General features: G+C 46.1%; 2 protein-coding genes across 7 annotated transcripts in view; one reads left to right on the top strand and one right to left on the bottom strand.

The window, feature by feature from the left end:
- ephx2 (epoxide hydrolase 2, cytoplasmic) overlaps positions 1 to 12765 on the top strand; it is a 130800-nt gene extending 118035 nt beyond the window's left edge. For both annotated transcript variants that reach the window (XM_051925408.1, XM_051925409.1), the window contains 5 exons: positions 3957 to 4059; positions 4146 to 4215; positions 7114 to 7194; positions 9554 to 9612; positions 12578 to 12765. In XM_051925408.1, coding sequence (XP_051781368.1) covers positions 3957 to 4059; positions 4146 to 4215; positions 7114 to 7194; positions 9554 to 9612; positions 12578 to 12662 — 398 coding nt within the window. In that variant the 3' untranslated portion in view covers positions 12663 to 12765. The remainder of the gene's footprint in view (positions 1 to 3956; positions 4060 to 4145; positions 4216 to 7113; positions 7195 to 9553; positions 9613 to 12577) is intronic.
- Positions 12766 to 14065: 1300 nt separating this feature from the next.
- LOC114647712 (polyamine-modulated factor 1-binding protein 1-like) overlaps positions 14066 to 15643 on the bottom strand; it is a 46927-nt gene continuing 45349 nt past the window's right edge. For all 5 annotated transcript variants that reach the window (XM_051925405.1, XM_051925406.1, XM_051925404.1 and 2 more), the window contains exons 16-18: positions 15040 to 15173; positions 14859 to 14952; positions 14066 to 14421 (exon numbers count right to left, since the gene is read on the bottom strand). In XM_051925405.1, coding sequence (XP_051781365.1) covers positions 14245 to 14421; positions 14859 to 14952; positions 15040 to 15173 — 405 coding nt within the window. In that variant the 3' untranslated portion in view covers positions 14066 to 14244. The remainder of the gene's footprint in view (positions 14422 to 14858; positions 14953 to 15039; positions 15174 to 15643) is intronic.

A 15643-nucleotide genomic window follows, 5' to 3' on the forward strand; every position in this document is an offset into this window, starting at 1 on the left:
CACACTGCTCATGAGCCCCAGAATCAACTGGGAAAAACACAGAGGTTCTGCCTCCACTCTGCACAGCACTCACAGTACCAGTGTACAGGCCGGCCATGATAGCCAGCAACCTCGAGGGGATCCCATGAACCCTCAGGATGTCCCACAGGGCACCTTGATCAACTGAGTTGAACACTTTATGAAAATTGACAAAGGCTGCAAAGAAACTCTGCCGATATTCGCGTTTGTGCTCTGAGAACAGTCAGTGCCAGGATGCAGTCGATGGTAGACTTCTTAGGCGTAAAACCAGACTGTTCTGGTCGCTGGTAGGTGAGCAAGTGATCACGGATCCTATAGAGGATGACCCTAGCAAGGACCTTACCCGGCACCGAGAGCAGGGTGATCCCCCTGTCGTTGCTGCAGTCCAGGTGATCACCCTTCCTTTTCCAGATAGGGATGACAAGTCCCGTTTTCCAGTCATTTGGGATGATGCCAGTCTCCCAAATGGAAGCAAAGATTGCTTGCAATGCCAGGAGGACAGCCTTACCACCAGCCTGGAGAAGTTCACCCCAGACACCACAGATCCCTGCAGCATTCCCCGCCCCCCCTCAGCTGGTTCAACACCTGTGCCATCTCAGTGAGACTGGGGGGTTCACAGCTAATTGGAGGATCAGCCTCAAGAACCATGGACCCAGAGATATCCAACGTCCTCGCCGGAGGATCAGCTTTGAACATCTGCTCAAAGTAGCCAGCCCAGCGGGTCACAACTGCAGTGTCATCCGTAAGGACCGTTCCATCAGCCGCCCCGACTGCGACTCTCCGAGGAACAGATTCAGATGTGTGTAATGCTTCGATTCCTCTGTAAGCAGGACGTTGTGTCACTAGACCACAGATGGTGTGTCACCTGCTCACAGATTCCTCTAACAAACGCCTCTTTATCTGCCCTCGGAGCCCTCGCAGTCGCCCTTCTCTCAATTCCTCTCAATGACGTGCAAATCAATTTATTAACTTTTATGTAATGTGTTTTTTTTTTCTGGATTTTCATTTGATGTTCTGTCTTCGGCGGCTGGCAGTGGTAGCGCTGCTGCCTTGCAGTTCTGAGACCCGGGTTCGCTTCCCGGGTCCTCCTTGCGTGGAGTTCGCATGTTCTCCCCGTGTCTGCGTGGGTTTCCTCCCACAGTCCAAACACATGCAGGTTAGGTGGATTGGCGATTCTAAATTGGCCCTAGTGTGTGCTTGGTGTGTTTGTGTGTGTCCTGCGGTGGGTTGGCACCCTGCCCAGGATTGGTTCTTGCCTTGTGCCCTGTGTTGGCTGGGATTGGCTCCAGCAGACCCCCGTGACCCTGTGTTCGGATTCAGTGGGTTGGAAAATGGATGGATGGATGGATGTTCTATCTCCAGTGTTGTGCGTGAACGAGTTCAGAAGAGTGCCTTAATTGAACGATCTCATTGTTCTAAAAACGGTGAACTTAACGTAACGTATCTGCAAGTGAAGAACTTGAACGTCAGCAAGTTCAGCGTTAGGTGACATTCTGGATCTGCTTTACGGTTCAGATTAAACGTTTTGCCTTACCCTGTAATGTAGGGGTGGAGCCGAATCCGAATACAGCATTCAGATAAGCACAAAGAGCGGATTTTTAGAAATATTTATTTCATACAAATTTTTTGCCATTTATTTGTATTTGGAAAAAATAACGTCAAATCTGTCTGCCTGCTCGTGCTTAAGCTGCATCCTCTCTGACACGAGCACACGGTGAAGCTCTGCTTTCACTTTTAGGAAAACGTTGGACTTCTCAAGGCCACTTTATATTTTTCCCCTGTTGGACCTGCAATATGTGACGCGAATTTTGACCGACGGCGTAACAGGTTAGTTCACCTACACGCTGGCTCCACAGTCACCATTTGTGTCACACGGTTGGAAATAGAGCGGCCATTTAGATGTCTACTTGCATTTGTTTCATTTCTTTTTTGAACGGGAGGATATTAGCATACATGGTTCTACGTGTTTTTTGCTGGGTGGAACTCAATAAAGTCTCTCTATTATAAACAAAAAATCTTGGACAGAGACGAGACGTGATTTTCTCGGAAAGACACTCATACATCCCACGAGACGAGTCCACGCCCAAGGCCGGAAATAAAAGACAAAGAGTAGATGACAAAGTAGAACGTCGTAAAGAATTCAAAAATGTTGGCGCGAATCACATGCAGAGCATCCATCTATCCATCCATCTATTATCCAACCCGCTGAATTCAAACAGATACGTTACGTTAAGTTCACCGTTCTTAGAATAATGAGATCATTCAATGAAGTCGTTTTTCTGAACTCGTTCACGCACAACACTGGAGACAGAACATCCATCCATCCATCTATTATCCAACCCGCTGAATCCAAACACAGAGTCACGGGGGCTGCTGGAGCCAATCCCAGCCAACACAGGGCACAAGGCTCTGAGGCTGAGGATCTGCGCTGGTATCCAGAAGGTTGCCGGTTCGAATCCCCGTCACTGCCAAAAGAGATCCTACTCTACTGGGCCCTTGAGCAAGACCCTTAACCTGTAATTGCTCCAGAGACGCTGTACTATGGCTGACCCTGCACTCTGACCCCAAGGGGTATGAGAAAACTAACAAATTCCTAATACAAGAAATTGTATAAGGCGAAATAAAGAAGAAAAAAAAAAAACAAAGCAAAAAAAAAAAAAAGGCAGGAACCAATCCCGGGCAGGGGCGCCAACCCACCGCAGACATGCAGAGCAGGTTAGAGAAATGGAAGTATGAAAATTCGCAAAAAAAAAAAACGCTTATTATTACAGAACAGCGAAAACAGATCGAATATATTGTTCAGATTTAAACTTTAAGTCGGTGACTTGTAGATCGTCTAATTAGGGTTGCCAGCGAGAATTAAAAGATTCCAAAAACGTTGGCGCAGTGTTTAGTCTCGTGACACGGAGACTTTTAACATGAGATTCTTTCAAGTCACGCCATACTTACAACTATTGTCAAACAAGACCGTGGTCATCTAACCTCTCAGTCGAGTGAATGCTTTTGTCAGACACACTTCCTGCGCTCTCAGCTCTTATAAATTTTATCAGGACAATAATTTTATACGTTCAAGATGACACGTCAACAACTAAGCGAAGAAGAAAGAGCATGGACAAACATTCAAAAAAGTCGTTTTATTTATTAGAGAGAAAGAAACGATATTCACTCACGGGCAGTTATACATTGCTTTGTCACGATGTCAGTCCAACACGGAATCAAAATTCAATGCGATCTTGAAGAAAAGTTCATTCAAAAAAATTGTTTTAACTAAAGTTTTAAAGTAAAAGTGAAAATAATGCATACGTAACATTTCCCATGAAAATAGCAATCTCTTAAAATTGTATATCTGGTTAACCAAACCCAGGGGTGGGCAGTGTATTTAAATAAAAAAGTCTTCATAATTATTGTATTTTATTCAAAAACACTGTAAGAGCCTAATATAAGGCATGCAAAATTGACAAAAGTAAACTCCTGGGTCATTTATTGTCACTCCTTAAAAAATACGAGTTCAGAATTGAGATGGTGAACTGTGAACGTGAATTTCTTCATTTGAATCTGTGCGAACTGAACTTTGAGGGAGTTCTTGTGAGATGTGAACTTGCACAACACTGGCTGTCTCTCTCTTCATTAACATGAAACTACCATAAAAATTCGAGACTCTTCATTTGCTTGTTTTTGAGCAAACTTAAAAATTCCGCTAGGGAACAAAGACTTTATTTAATCCCCCCCACCACCCCCCCCATACATACGCTGCTGATTCTTAAACTGTGATGTGATGCTCTGACCAATCATCTGCTCTGATCCCCCATAATGCTTTGATCAATCAGAGTTGCTGATCTGACCAATCACGTGCTCCGATGGGGATGAGATGCGCAGACCAATCAAACGTTTCGTTCTGACCCGTCAGCTGTTCTAACGAGGTGTTGACTTTATTGCAGGTGGGCTGCTGGTTGGTCTCCCTGAAGATATCCCAAGGAGCAGCATACTGAGTGAGTCCGCTCTCCAGGTCTACGTCGAGCAATACGAGAAGTCTGGCTTCAGGTGAGCATATCATCCGTCTTATTTATTTATTTATTTGCATGTAACGGCACGATAAAAATATAAACTTTTTGTGTTTGCGTTTCTAGAGGCCCACTTAACTGGTACAGGAACGTGAGGAGGAACTGGCAGTGGCTTTGTACGAAGCCCATGGGAAAGGTGCGTCTCTCCAGTGCTGCATCTCCTTCTCTCCTTGTTCTTCAGCACGGGCCTGGGCTCCGTTGACGATGTCTATACTTAACTAAGAGGGGCAGCGGCGCTCGAGTGGCATTTCTTTCCTGTTGCCCTTTCTGTTTCTTTATGCTTCAGGCAGCTTGATGTTCATTCCTGGGAGTTGCATGCCAGGTGAGAAAGAACTTCCTGTGCTAACTTCAGGATGGTGGAGGCTTGTCTGACAAAACAAGCATCTCTGTGCCTCTTTAACACCACTGACCATTTGCCCACATGGGTGCCACTTAATCTCATCAGCTAAAATGTCAGGGTCTCATGACGCCTGGTCACACATTGGTCATACATTGCTGTTCCAATATGGTACAACCACAGAAAAGGGTATGGGTCACTGAGGTGGGATCAGCCCTGGATAGAAAAATGGGACAGGACACTGTCACCAAGCTTGAGACACAGTGGCAGCAAGGTCATGGGAGGCCACACAGCTGCCACACAATGGAACATATCAAATACTGTATATCAAACCACCCCACAAGAATGAATTAATTAAAATATCATGCCTTTAGTATCTGGGTCTTTCTTCACTCTCCCAGTCTAGTCCCATCTCAGTGACTGGCATGCTACCCTGACCAGCCTGCTGTCACTCAAACATCTAAACCTGTCTGAAATTCCAATGTTTACCCCCACCCAACCCACTCCTATTTAATTTTGTAGCCCTTCCCAGTCAGCTGTCACTCAAGCATCTAGCCCCCACCCAGACTGCTGCCACTCAGTTGTCTGGCCCCAACCACCCTCTGCCACTCGGCCATCTAGACCCACCTGTCCTGCAGAAATTCAAAAGCTTAGCCCTGCCCAGCCCACCGCCACTCAACTATTTAGCCCTGCCCCCTCAGCTGTCACTCAAGCATCTAGCCCCTACCCAGCCATCTAGAACCACCTGCCCTGCTGAAATTCATATGCTTAGCCCCAGTTCAGCCCAATCCTATTTAAATGTCTAGTCCTTCCCAATCAACTGCCACTCAAACATCTAGCTCCCACCCAGACTGCTGCCATTCCACTATCTGGTCACACACACTCCCACTTAAGGGTCTAGCCCTGCCCAGACTCTTATATCCAGACCTACCTGTCCTGCTGAAATTCAACAGCTTAGCTCCACCCATTCCACTTTTTAGCCCAATTGGCTGTCGCTCAAGCAGTCATCTGGCCTGCTGACACTCAACAGCTTACCCCCACCCACCCCACTTTTACTCAACTGTTTAGCCCTGCCCAGTCAGCTGTCACTCAAGTATATAGCCCCACCCAGCCATCTAGCCCACCTGGCCCGCTGAGACTGAAACACTTAGTTCTGTCCAGCTCACCGCCCCTCATTTCTAGCCCCGCCCAGGCCACTGCCACTCAAGCATCTAAGTCTGCCCAGCCTGGCACTTTCAGACTTCCCTAACACTTTTTTGCTTCTTCAGTAACAGGCAATGAGTGATTTATCATGCTCTGGCATAATAGAAAAAAAAGGCTTTTTAGAGACCCCCTACAATGTTGATTTTTAGGTTTTCATGCTGTCTGTGCCTCCAACCAGCAGGGAACACTTGGGGGTCGTTGGCAGAATTGGCACTCCAGTCACCATATAAAACCTCCCACTGTTTCATTTCTATCTGAACTAGTGTGGTGCTGAGGTGTCACCTGTCGCATGGCTGTACTCGGGTGCTAATCTGGGATCCTGAGGTGGTATGTCATGTGGTGGGTGTGGCCACACGTTAAACCTCTCTATGGTGTCTATGGAGTTAATTAAAGAGCCCAGACACCCCATGTAGCCATTGATGTGTGTAAGTGTATTTCTTTATGTGTGTGTGTGTGCCTTCATATATTTGCATGTGTGTATCCTTGTATGTTTATGTGCATGTAAAAGAAGAAGCCATATTTCTATAGTGCTCCTCTAACTGCTCAAAGTGCTTTACACAGAGAGTGTGGAGCCACTTCAGCCGCCACTAATGTGCAGCATTCACCTAGACGATGTGACATCAGCCATTTTGAGCCAGTGCACTCGCCACACATTAGCTGCCGGTTGGTGAAGGGGTGTGAGAGACATTTAGCCAATAAGGGACAGTGAATGATTAGGGGGCCAAAATGACCAGGCCATGGTGGACAATTTAGCCAGGACATGGGGAAACACCCTACTCTTTAGGAAGGATGCCCAGGGATCTTTTATGACCACAGAAAGTCAGGACTTCACTTTTAAGTCTAATCTGGAGGATGTCACCATATTGGCAGGAAAGTGTCCCCGTCACTGCACCTAAGCATTGGGATTTGCACACAGACCCCAGGGCAGTAAATGCCCCCTGCGGACCTCACCCACCCCTCTTCCAGCTGCAATCCCAGCTTTTTCTAGATGGTTTCCCATGCAAGTACTGGCTGGACCTGAAAATGCTTAGCTTCAGGTGGGTGACCGGTGTCATGGCTGCTGGCAGCACGTGTACACCTGTGGGCCCAGCTTGTGTTAGCTATGAACAATCTGAATTTGTGTCTGTCTTTGTATGCATGTGAGTGTTCATAAGTCTTCACCTGTGTGTGCCCCCCATACTGGTGATCCAGTAGTGCATGGCCATTTCAGCTGAGCAGAAGACACTGCATTATTTCATTTTTGGGTCAAATTACTTTGAAAGATGAGGACTTCTAAATTTTACAAGACATTTAAAGAACACATTTGGCAGTGACAACTGAATTCCAGGTGTGCCTAATCATCAAACACAAATTAGCTACGGTGGCAAGAAAGGGTATGTGACCCATTCATCAATAATGAACAAACGCAACTGTCTTTAGAAATAATGCAGGAATTCTTCCTCTCTGCCATCTGCCCTCCGTGTGTCACTCTAACGTGTCCCCATTTGTTTTCAGATCCAGATGCCTGCTCTGATGGTGACAGCGGGGAAGGACATAGTGCTGTTGCCCATATTCACCAAAGGGATGGAGGATCTCGTAAGTTTCATTTATAGATTGGATGTGAATCGGTGCCCAGCTGGCGGCAAGGGTTGCCAGATTTGACAGGCACTTTATAGTTCAATTGCACTCCCAATCCCACCCAAAATCCAGCATGGTATTTGTTAGTCCATGTCAAGCAAATAAGGAAGCGATGCCCCCCATCATAATCCTGCTCCAGCCTATCTACAGACCCTCACAGCTTCACTCCACTCTAGTATAAGCGGTGAGATTGTGTTTGGTGTAAAGCTATAGGAGGGCCAGGTTGGCACTGGGGCAGCAGATAGACAGCTTGGCCACTCAATTAGATTGGAGGAAATTTAATGGGGGGTGGAGGCTTAAAGAAGAGAGACACAAAGTGATGAATCAAAAGAAACGACTCACAGCTTGTTCAAAAGAGTCACGTCGGTGAATGTCCAGCCCACCACAAGCATATGTGGATCTGGGAGAAGAGCCCACAAGGATACAAGCAGAGCTTAAAAACTCAGAGTGACCAAGGATTTGAACCCGGGTCCTGAAGCAGTAAGGCAGCAGGTCCTAAAAGGGATTTGACATTTGTGCAAACGGGTATTCCCAAAGAATTAAGACCCCTTCACTTTCTTACACTTTGTGTTGTAGATGTCACCTGACACAGAGAAATGTGACATTTTTGCCCATTGATGTACTGTACCCTCAATAGCCCGTAATGACAAAGTGAAAGCATGTCCTCATTAAGATCTGTAAATGTATTAAAAGTCAAAAATTGAACTCTCTCCTTCATACAAGTATTCAGACCCTTCATTCAGTACTTTGGAGAAGCCCCTTTGGCAGCAATTCCAGCTCTGTGTCTCCTCAGCTAAGTGTCTACAAGCTTTGCACACCTGGATTGGCACAGTTCATGCAGATCTTCTGGATGGGAGGCATCTGTAAACTGCCATCTTCTGGTCTCTCCACACGTGTGGTATGGGGCCACTCACGGTCACTCAGAGACTCGTCCCAAGGCCACTCCAGTGTTGTCTTTGCTCCATGCTTTGGGTCATTGAACCATTGTCCCAGTCTGAGGTGCTCTGCACTCTGCAGCAGGTTTTCTTTAAGGACTTCTTTGCATTTTGCTGCATTCATCCTTCCCTCAGTTCTGACCAGTCTCCCTGGCCCCACAGCGTGATGCTGCCACCACCACCGTGCTTCACCGTAGGAATGGCATTAGGCAGGTGATTGTTTTCACCACAGGCATTGTTCTTGGAGTTCTGCGCAGAGAGTTTCATTTTTGTCTCACCAGACCAACAAATCTTTTCCCTCAGGCTCTCGGCGTACTTGAAATGTCGTCATGCACCTTCCATTTAGCCACTTCAACATAAATGCCACTTTGGTGGAGTGATGCTGAGATGGTTGGCCTTCTGACAGCCTCAACTTCTAAAGCTCTGTCAGAGTGACCGTGGGGGTCTCAGTTCACCCTACTGACCAAAGCCCTTGTTGCCCAGTTACTCAGTTTGGCTGGCCGGCCAACTCTAGGCAGAGTCCTGGAGGTTCCAAAAGTCTCCCATTTCCCAGGGTCACTCCTGCTCCTGGGGAAACTTAAGAGTTTAATGGTTGCCCTGATCTGTGCCTCACCACGACTTGATCAGCGAGGTCAACAAAGAGGTCCTTGGAGCTCATGGCTTGGTTTTTGGAGATACATTATGAATTGTGGCACCTTCTGTGTATACGTGTGCCTTTCTTAACCACATCCAGTTAATTCAGTTGGACGCAGGTGGGCCCCAATCAAGTTCTCAACACATCTCAAGAAGAACTAAAGCATACAGAATGGACCTGAGCAGAATGTGGAGTGACACAGCAAAGAATCTGAAAACTTTCAGGAATGACAGATTTCAGTTTTGATTTTTGATAAATTTGCAAGCCCTTCTGAAAACATGTTGTCACTTTGTCATAATGGGTTATAAATTGGAGGATGAAAGGGACAAATTTTACCATTTCAAATGACATCTACCACACAATAAAATGTAAAGAAAGTGACAGGGTCTCAATCCGGCGTTTGTTACCCGAGCCTGTACTCAAAGAGCGGCGCTTGTAATGTCCAAGGAATCTCGGCCACTTTTACTAACTACTTTGAAATATGAGTGTCTAACAGAATGGCCACACCCATGGCATCCTTTTTATCCAATCACTAACAGAATGGCCACACCCATGATGTCCTTTTATCCAATCACTAACAGAATGGCCACACCCATGATGTCCTTTTATCCAATCACTAACAGAATGGCCACACCCATGATGTCCTTTTTATCCAATCACTAACAGAATGGCCACACCCATGATGTGCTTTTATCCAATCACGTTATCTGGTGCTGACCACTGTTTTGTTTTTTTTTTTGTCTTTCAGATTCCAAAGCTGACCAGAGGTCACATTGAAGAGTGCAGCCACTGGACACAGATGGACAGGTGTGCCATGGCTGTGCTCGGGTTGGCCCTTGAATTGGTGGGATTGGTGGCTTGCTGTCAATTGTGTTATCTCCCGTCCTGCTATTTTATCATTCAGTTTTTTTAGCCATTGGTGAAGGCCCCCCACTCTAATTTCCCACTAATGGAACTTGAAAGCAGTATGGGGCTCAGTGAGAATCTGGTGGGCACTGGCCATACACTTGGCAGCAGACTCTCACACAGGGAGGAACAATGGAAACATTTCACTCGACAGCAGCAGTGAAGGCTGTCTGTTACCTTAAGGAACATGGAAAGTCACGTTTTTTTATTAACTAATTTTTGGGGGACACTTGGTAGTCTGTTCAGCTGTTCCCCTATAGGACTCCTTTATAGTGTAGTAATGTTCTTTGTTTTTAAGGTTTGCCAGTTTACTGTCCAATATGGCGGTCAGTAACACCTTTTTCTGATGCACCTCTAGGTGCCAGTGGCCAGTTTCTGGTTGTCATATCTCTTACTATGTGCCATGCACTCTATCTACCCACCAGTTCCTTGTAGGAGGCTCCCATCGGAGGTCCTTTTCTAGGTCACTTAAGGGGTCATTCTTCAATTCCAGTGGTCATCTGTTTAAATGGTTGAGCCCCACATGCATGCCAATGGGTAACTGCACCCTCTAGTGTCCTCCAGTTTTTGGCTTAAGACTTGAATTTGTTTAAAAGGGCAAAAATTACGACCTCTAGATGAGTATGAGTGTAAAGGTGGTCACTCACTCATATCCATAATTCACATGCCAGTCTGACATGATGCCCCTTGTGTGTCAACCTTGATTCCACTCAACTAGCCATGCAATGTTGATTCCTAAAATCCCAGATTGATTCCAGATTGGCAGGCACAACTCCTATTGCACCCTTAACATTGACCAGTCCCAATGAGCTGGTCACTTCCTCTGGGGTCTTTCATAATATTCCAGTACAAGTCCCTAAACTTCATTCGTTTAACGACTCCCAACTCTCTGAGGTGTTTAATTAAGCCGTTCTCCTTGACCAACAAGCCCCTCCTCTCACTCAAATGTGGTCAGCTGTTGCTCTTCCTATGCCCAGCACATTTCTTCAATTCCTGAACACCCAATACGTTCCAGATATGTACTGATCTGCGATTCTCCCTCATGGTCCTAAGATGTCATTCAACAACAGCTGGACAACGTGGAAGTCCTCATGTTCTTAATAAACTTGTTTTATGGGGTCCTAGCAGACTTGGCAGCCCCTGTAGCTGCTCCCTCATGAGACCACTTTTATAGTGCAGTTCTTTGACTTTGCCAGTCTGCTGTCCAGTATGGACTGATACTCTTTGCCGAAGCTCTCCTACATGTCAGCTTTCAAACCCAAGATTTCTGTCATATATTCTTACATCCAGCTTCCAGTACAAGTGATACCATCCTTTGTGCAAAGCTGCTGTAAGTTCTTTTTCCTGGGAGTCACTTCAGGGCTCAATGTGTTCTATGTAAGACTGTCAGTGTCCCCATGTGACTTTAGAAGTAATGGCCTCTGGACCAGAGTTGAAGATGATCACTTGTTCATATCTACAGCTCACATGCCAGTCCTTCTGAGTGCCTCTTGTATGACCATCATTGCACCACTCAAGTAGCCATATAATGATGTTTCCAGAAGTCCCACCAGAGACTCTTAAAGACATCCTGTATTGTCATTCTGGATTGCCAGGTTACTCTTCTTCTATTTGCCTTTGTCTCCTTTGGACTTCTTTTTGAATGTTGTGTCTGGAAGGTCCTCCTTGTCAATGGCTGCTCTGTCAGTTCTGTGATGTTCCTCCTCATCCCATTGAGGTGCTGCCACTAATGGTTTGGACCTTCACCTCTGTAAGTGCCTCCAAGGGCCAATCAGCATTAACTCACAGTAGTTGCTCCTCCCCTTTTTGCTGATGTCAAAATAGAAGCTTGATAGAAATCTGCTGAAGCCACCTTGGGAAAAGGAGTCCAGCTGCAGACCTCCACAACTCAAATTGCAGACATCTGATAATGTTAGGTAGACTTTGCAATGTATGTCAGTCCTGTGGCGTGACACGCCCAGTCAGTTTTTGTCTTTCACGACATGCCATTCTCAAGACGTACCTCGCATTACCTTCTACTAAAATAACCTCAACACTGGCTATGGTGGGGCTTTATAGGAGTAAGGTCAACTATTGAGTGGGTGTCGTGTAGGAGGCTCATCTTCTAGTGGATGTATTGTCTAGTAAGATGGTCATGCGGTGGTCATGTGGACTAGTACGAGTGTCGTGTGGTGGGCATGGCTTGTAGTGGGCGTACTGTATAGTTGGGAGTGTCATGTTGAAAACCGCCTTGTAGTGGGAGTGTCATGTAGTGAGTGAGCTTGTAGTAGGTGTGTCTTACACTGGACATGTCATCAAGTAGGAGTGGCTTGCAGTGGGCATTACTTGTGGTGGGTGGGTCTTGATGTGGGCGTGTCATTTAGTAAGAGTGTAGTTTACTGGATGTGGCTTGTGGTGGCCTGTAAGTGCAGTGTGATGGGCTGGGGATGTTTTGTAGTAGACGTATGGTCTAAATAAGATGGATGTTACTTGTAGTACCCACTTCATTCAGTAGGAGTGTGGTGGGCTGGGCGTGTGTTGTGTAGTTCTGGAGCCCATAGCCATAAACTTCTTGGCATGTTTGTGCAAGCTGATTGGTCATTCTGTTGAGCTTCTGAGGTCTGCAGCTGGATTCTTCTCATCTTACCTGGCTCTGGAGAGGGGGCTGCTCTCATTTTATGGTACCTCCATGTCTCCATGACTTGGATGTCAAACTTTCCCAAAGCTTTTTGCTAAAGCTCATTCTCATTTATTGGTCATTTTTGCTGTGAAAGCCTCACAAATGACAGGAAACTCTCCAGGGAGGCCCCACTGTAAATACCCTCAAGTCCTCCATTTAGAGTCCTCTCATTTTACTTGTCCTTAATGGTTTCATTTCTGTTTCTAGGCCTGCCGAGGTCAATAAAATCCTCATCCAGTGGCTGAAGGACACCCACAAGAGTGTGACCCTGCCAATGAAGACAAGACTGTGACAGAGAAAGGGGGTGACCATCGTTAATATACTGTTGGCACAAACCTTCAGTGAGACAGTGTGTGGGTGAATCCAAGTAGTTAATAAAGGTGAACCAATCAGTACCAGAGAGACTGCTGCTATCCTCAGAGGCCAGTTGTTGCCTCACTGCCATCACGGACCACCTACAGATTCCGAGGTGCACAGCCCACATATCCCATCCTCATCTCCAAATTATAAAAGGTGTTCTATGTGAGAGCTGGACGATGCCAGGCCCTCAGAACTGGGATAAATGGCATCATCTGGCTCTCCAGTTTTAACTTAGAAAAGCCTCATGGCTCAAACCATACAACCTTCTGGACAACATAGCTTTGTCAGTGATGTGTTCCATCTTGTAGAGGTCCACTATTTCCTATTTTTGAATCAGGTAGCAGCTGTTGAGTTCACATTGCCATTCACTGCCTTAAAGAGACAAACTGGGGAAACGCAGCCCACTCAGGTGCCATCATTGCCATGAGTAGAATAAGCGAGTCCAGCTTCAGAAGTGAAGGCCTGCGTCTTGGACCAAGGGCAGAAGGACCAAAGTCTTCTTTGTTCTCCAGACATGTGCATACAGTAGTTACCAGTTACCACAAGAAATGGGGATGGCGGGGGGTTGGGGGGGGGGTCATGGAGTTTGGACTGGAAACAGAAGAACCTACATGAGCCCCGAGGGTTGGTGAGGCCAAGTGGATGATGGCCCCTTGAGGAATGAGTGATAAGTTGAACGGAATGTTATGCAGGAGGAATCTTAATCTTCACATCAGTTTCAACACAATTTTACTGACTTTCCTGAATGAGGTCATCATCCATGGAAAATAAGAGACTCGGATGAGCTGCTGTACTGATTGCCATCATAGAATTACTGAGCTGATGGTGGATAAAAATGAGAGGTGAAGCAGTGGACGCAGTCTTGTTAGTTCAAGGCAGTATATAAAGTCAATACGAGCACACACACACACACACACACACACACACACACACACACACACACACACACAGCAACTGCGCTATGCAAAGACAGGCGTCACAGGGTCAATCTGGGGTGGTGATTAATTCTGTGCCAAGCTGTCTCACTCATCGGCTCAGTGTCTGGCAGTAACAGGATGCCAATCCTTAAAAAAACAGATCTTTTACGGACCAGCATAGGACTCCAGGTTGACAGGCAGGCACTCTCATTCACACACACACACACACTCATGCACTCTTGTAAGATGGGGAAATAATCTTTTGAATGTAGAAGGAAAGCCTAGCCACATGGGCACTTAGACACAGAAGATGTGTGCAAACTCCACAAGGACTGAGCTGGGTATTGAACCCAATTCCCGGGAGATGTGAGGGATTGCAGCAGCTAAACATACAGAGTGGACTGCACTTTAATTGAAATATGATGCCATGAAACTCTGCAAGTGTGGCATCACGTAATCACATCTTAGAGTGGCATGGAGGAGGAACTGAATTGCCCATCCTTTTTTTAAACCCTCATTTTAATAACCATTTTAAGCACACATGCAGTTCAAGAGTTGCCCTCAGGTGGGCACTTTATTTTCTAACAAGCAGATGTTTCACTTCTGGGCTTGGCATCCTGGCATAGGAAAAGACAAAGAGTCGGGGTAACTCGACATATTTTTATTAAGGCAATAAGATGAATTTGTGCGGCTCTGCCAGAATGGCGCGTTCGCTGATGTACGCCTGGAGTGCAGCCCGGACAGATTGGCATGGCTCCATAAAGACACCAGCATCTTTGAGAAAGAGAGGAGAGAATTGGGAGAGATGGTGAAATGAGTGGTAGCAAGACATGCTCTCCTTCAAATGGAAGTCTCATAACACTCACACACACCAACCACTCTGAGTTATATAGCACCTAAGATGTTTGCTTAATAATAGCATATTCAGGCAAGAATTTCACTAAACCCTGTAAATGTGACAATGATGAGCCTATTAACCTATAAAATTAATAAGAGACGCATCTCTTATTACTGGTGTCCCACCCAGTGTTGGTTCCTCTCTTCCACCCAATGATGTTGCAACCATAAGAATAAATTTGGGGTGGATGGCTGTGTCTGATTCCCATTGGTTTTATCTTTTGAATGATAACCTATTTGGTCTGGACACTTCATTCACTCTCTGAGTACAGTAGATCCACAGTCATTCCTTTGTAGAGATTCCCACATCTTACCGACTCTGCATTGGACAGTTGCTCCAGTAGATGCTTCTTCTGCATGCTGAGCTTCTTCCCAACTTCTTCCAGCTTTCCCACTCTCAGCTTAAGCCTGCGAGAAGACAGACGTGGTGAAACGCCTTGTGGGGCCCTTAAAATTGTTCCTCAAGAGGCCTACATGAAGAGATTTGTGATTTACCTGCGGTTCTCTTCTTCCATCTTCACCAGCCTGGCAGAAGAGGCCAGGATCTCCCCGTCCTTCTTCATCACGGACATCTTCAGGTCAAGAATGTCATCTTGACTTTTCTTCAGGAACTTAACTACCTGATGAAACTAAAAGTGTGAAGAGGAAAACATTGCAGAGTAGTGCCTCAGGATTATGAAGCACAAGGCCACTCATTTCAACTCTTTTGTAAATTAGAGAAACTTAATTCTAAAAGGCACTATATAACCTAAGTGATGTGCATGGGGTGAAACTACACTGCCACCTTCAGCCCAGATGACCCACTGCAGTGAGCTGCCCCACCACTGGAATGCGACTATTAAGGCAGTTATGATCTAAAGTCACACAATACAGCAAGAGGGCTGAGAGTAGTGGACACCGAAACAGCTTACTCAAATGGCCTCTGCAACAAAAGGAATTCTCCTTTAGCTATGCTGGCCAAGACGATGTTTGTGTAATCTAAACACAAAGTGCTTGTGTCCTGCAGGTGCCAGGGAGAATATGCAAGCTGTGGGGGGGCATGTCACAATCAGATAAGTCTGCGGGTGAGACAAATGGTGCTGTGGCCAGAATTAAGGAT

The sequence above is a fragment of the Erpetoichthys calabaricus genome, chromosome 3 (assembly GCF_900747795.2).
Source record: "Erpetoichthys calabaricus chromosome 3, fErpCal1.3, whole genome shotgun sequence".
Lineage (NCBI taxonomy): Eukaryota > Metazoa > Chordata > Cladistia > Polypteriformes > Polypteridae > Erpetoichthys > Erpetoichthys calabaricus.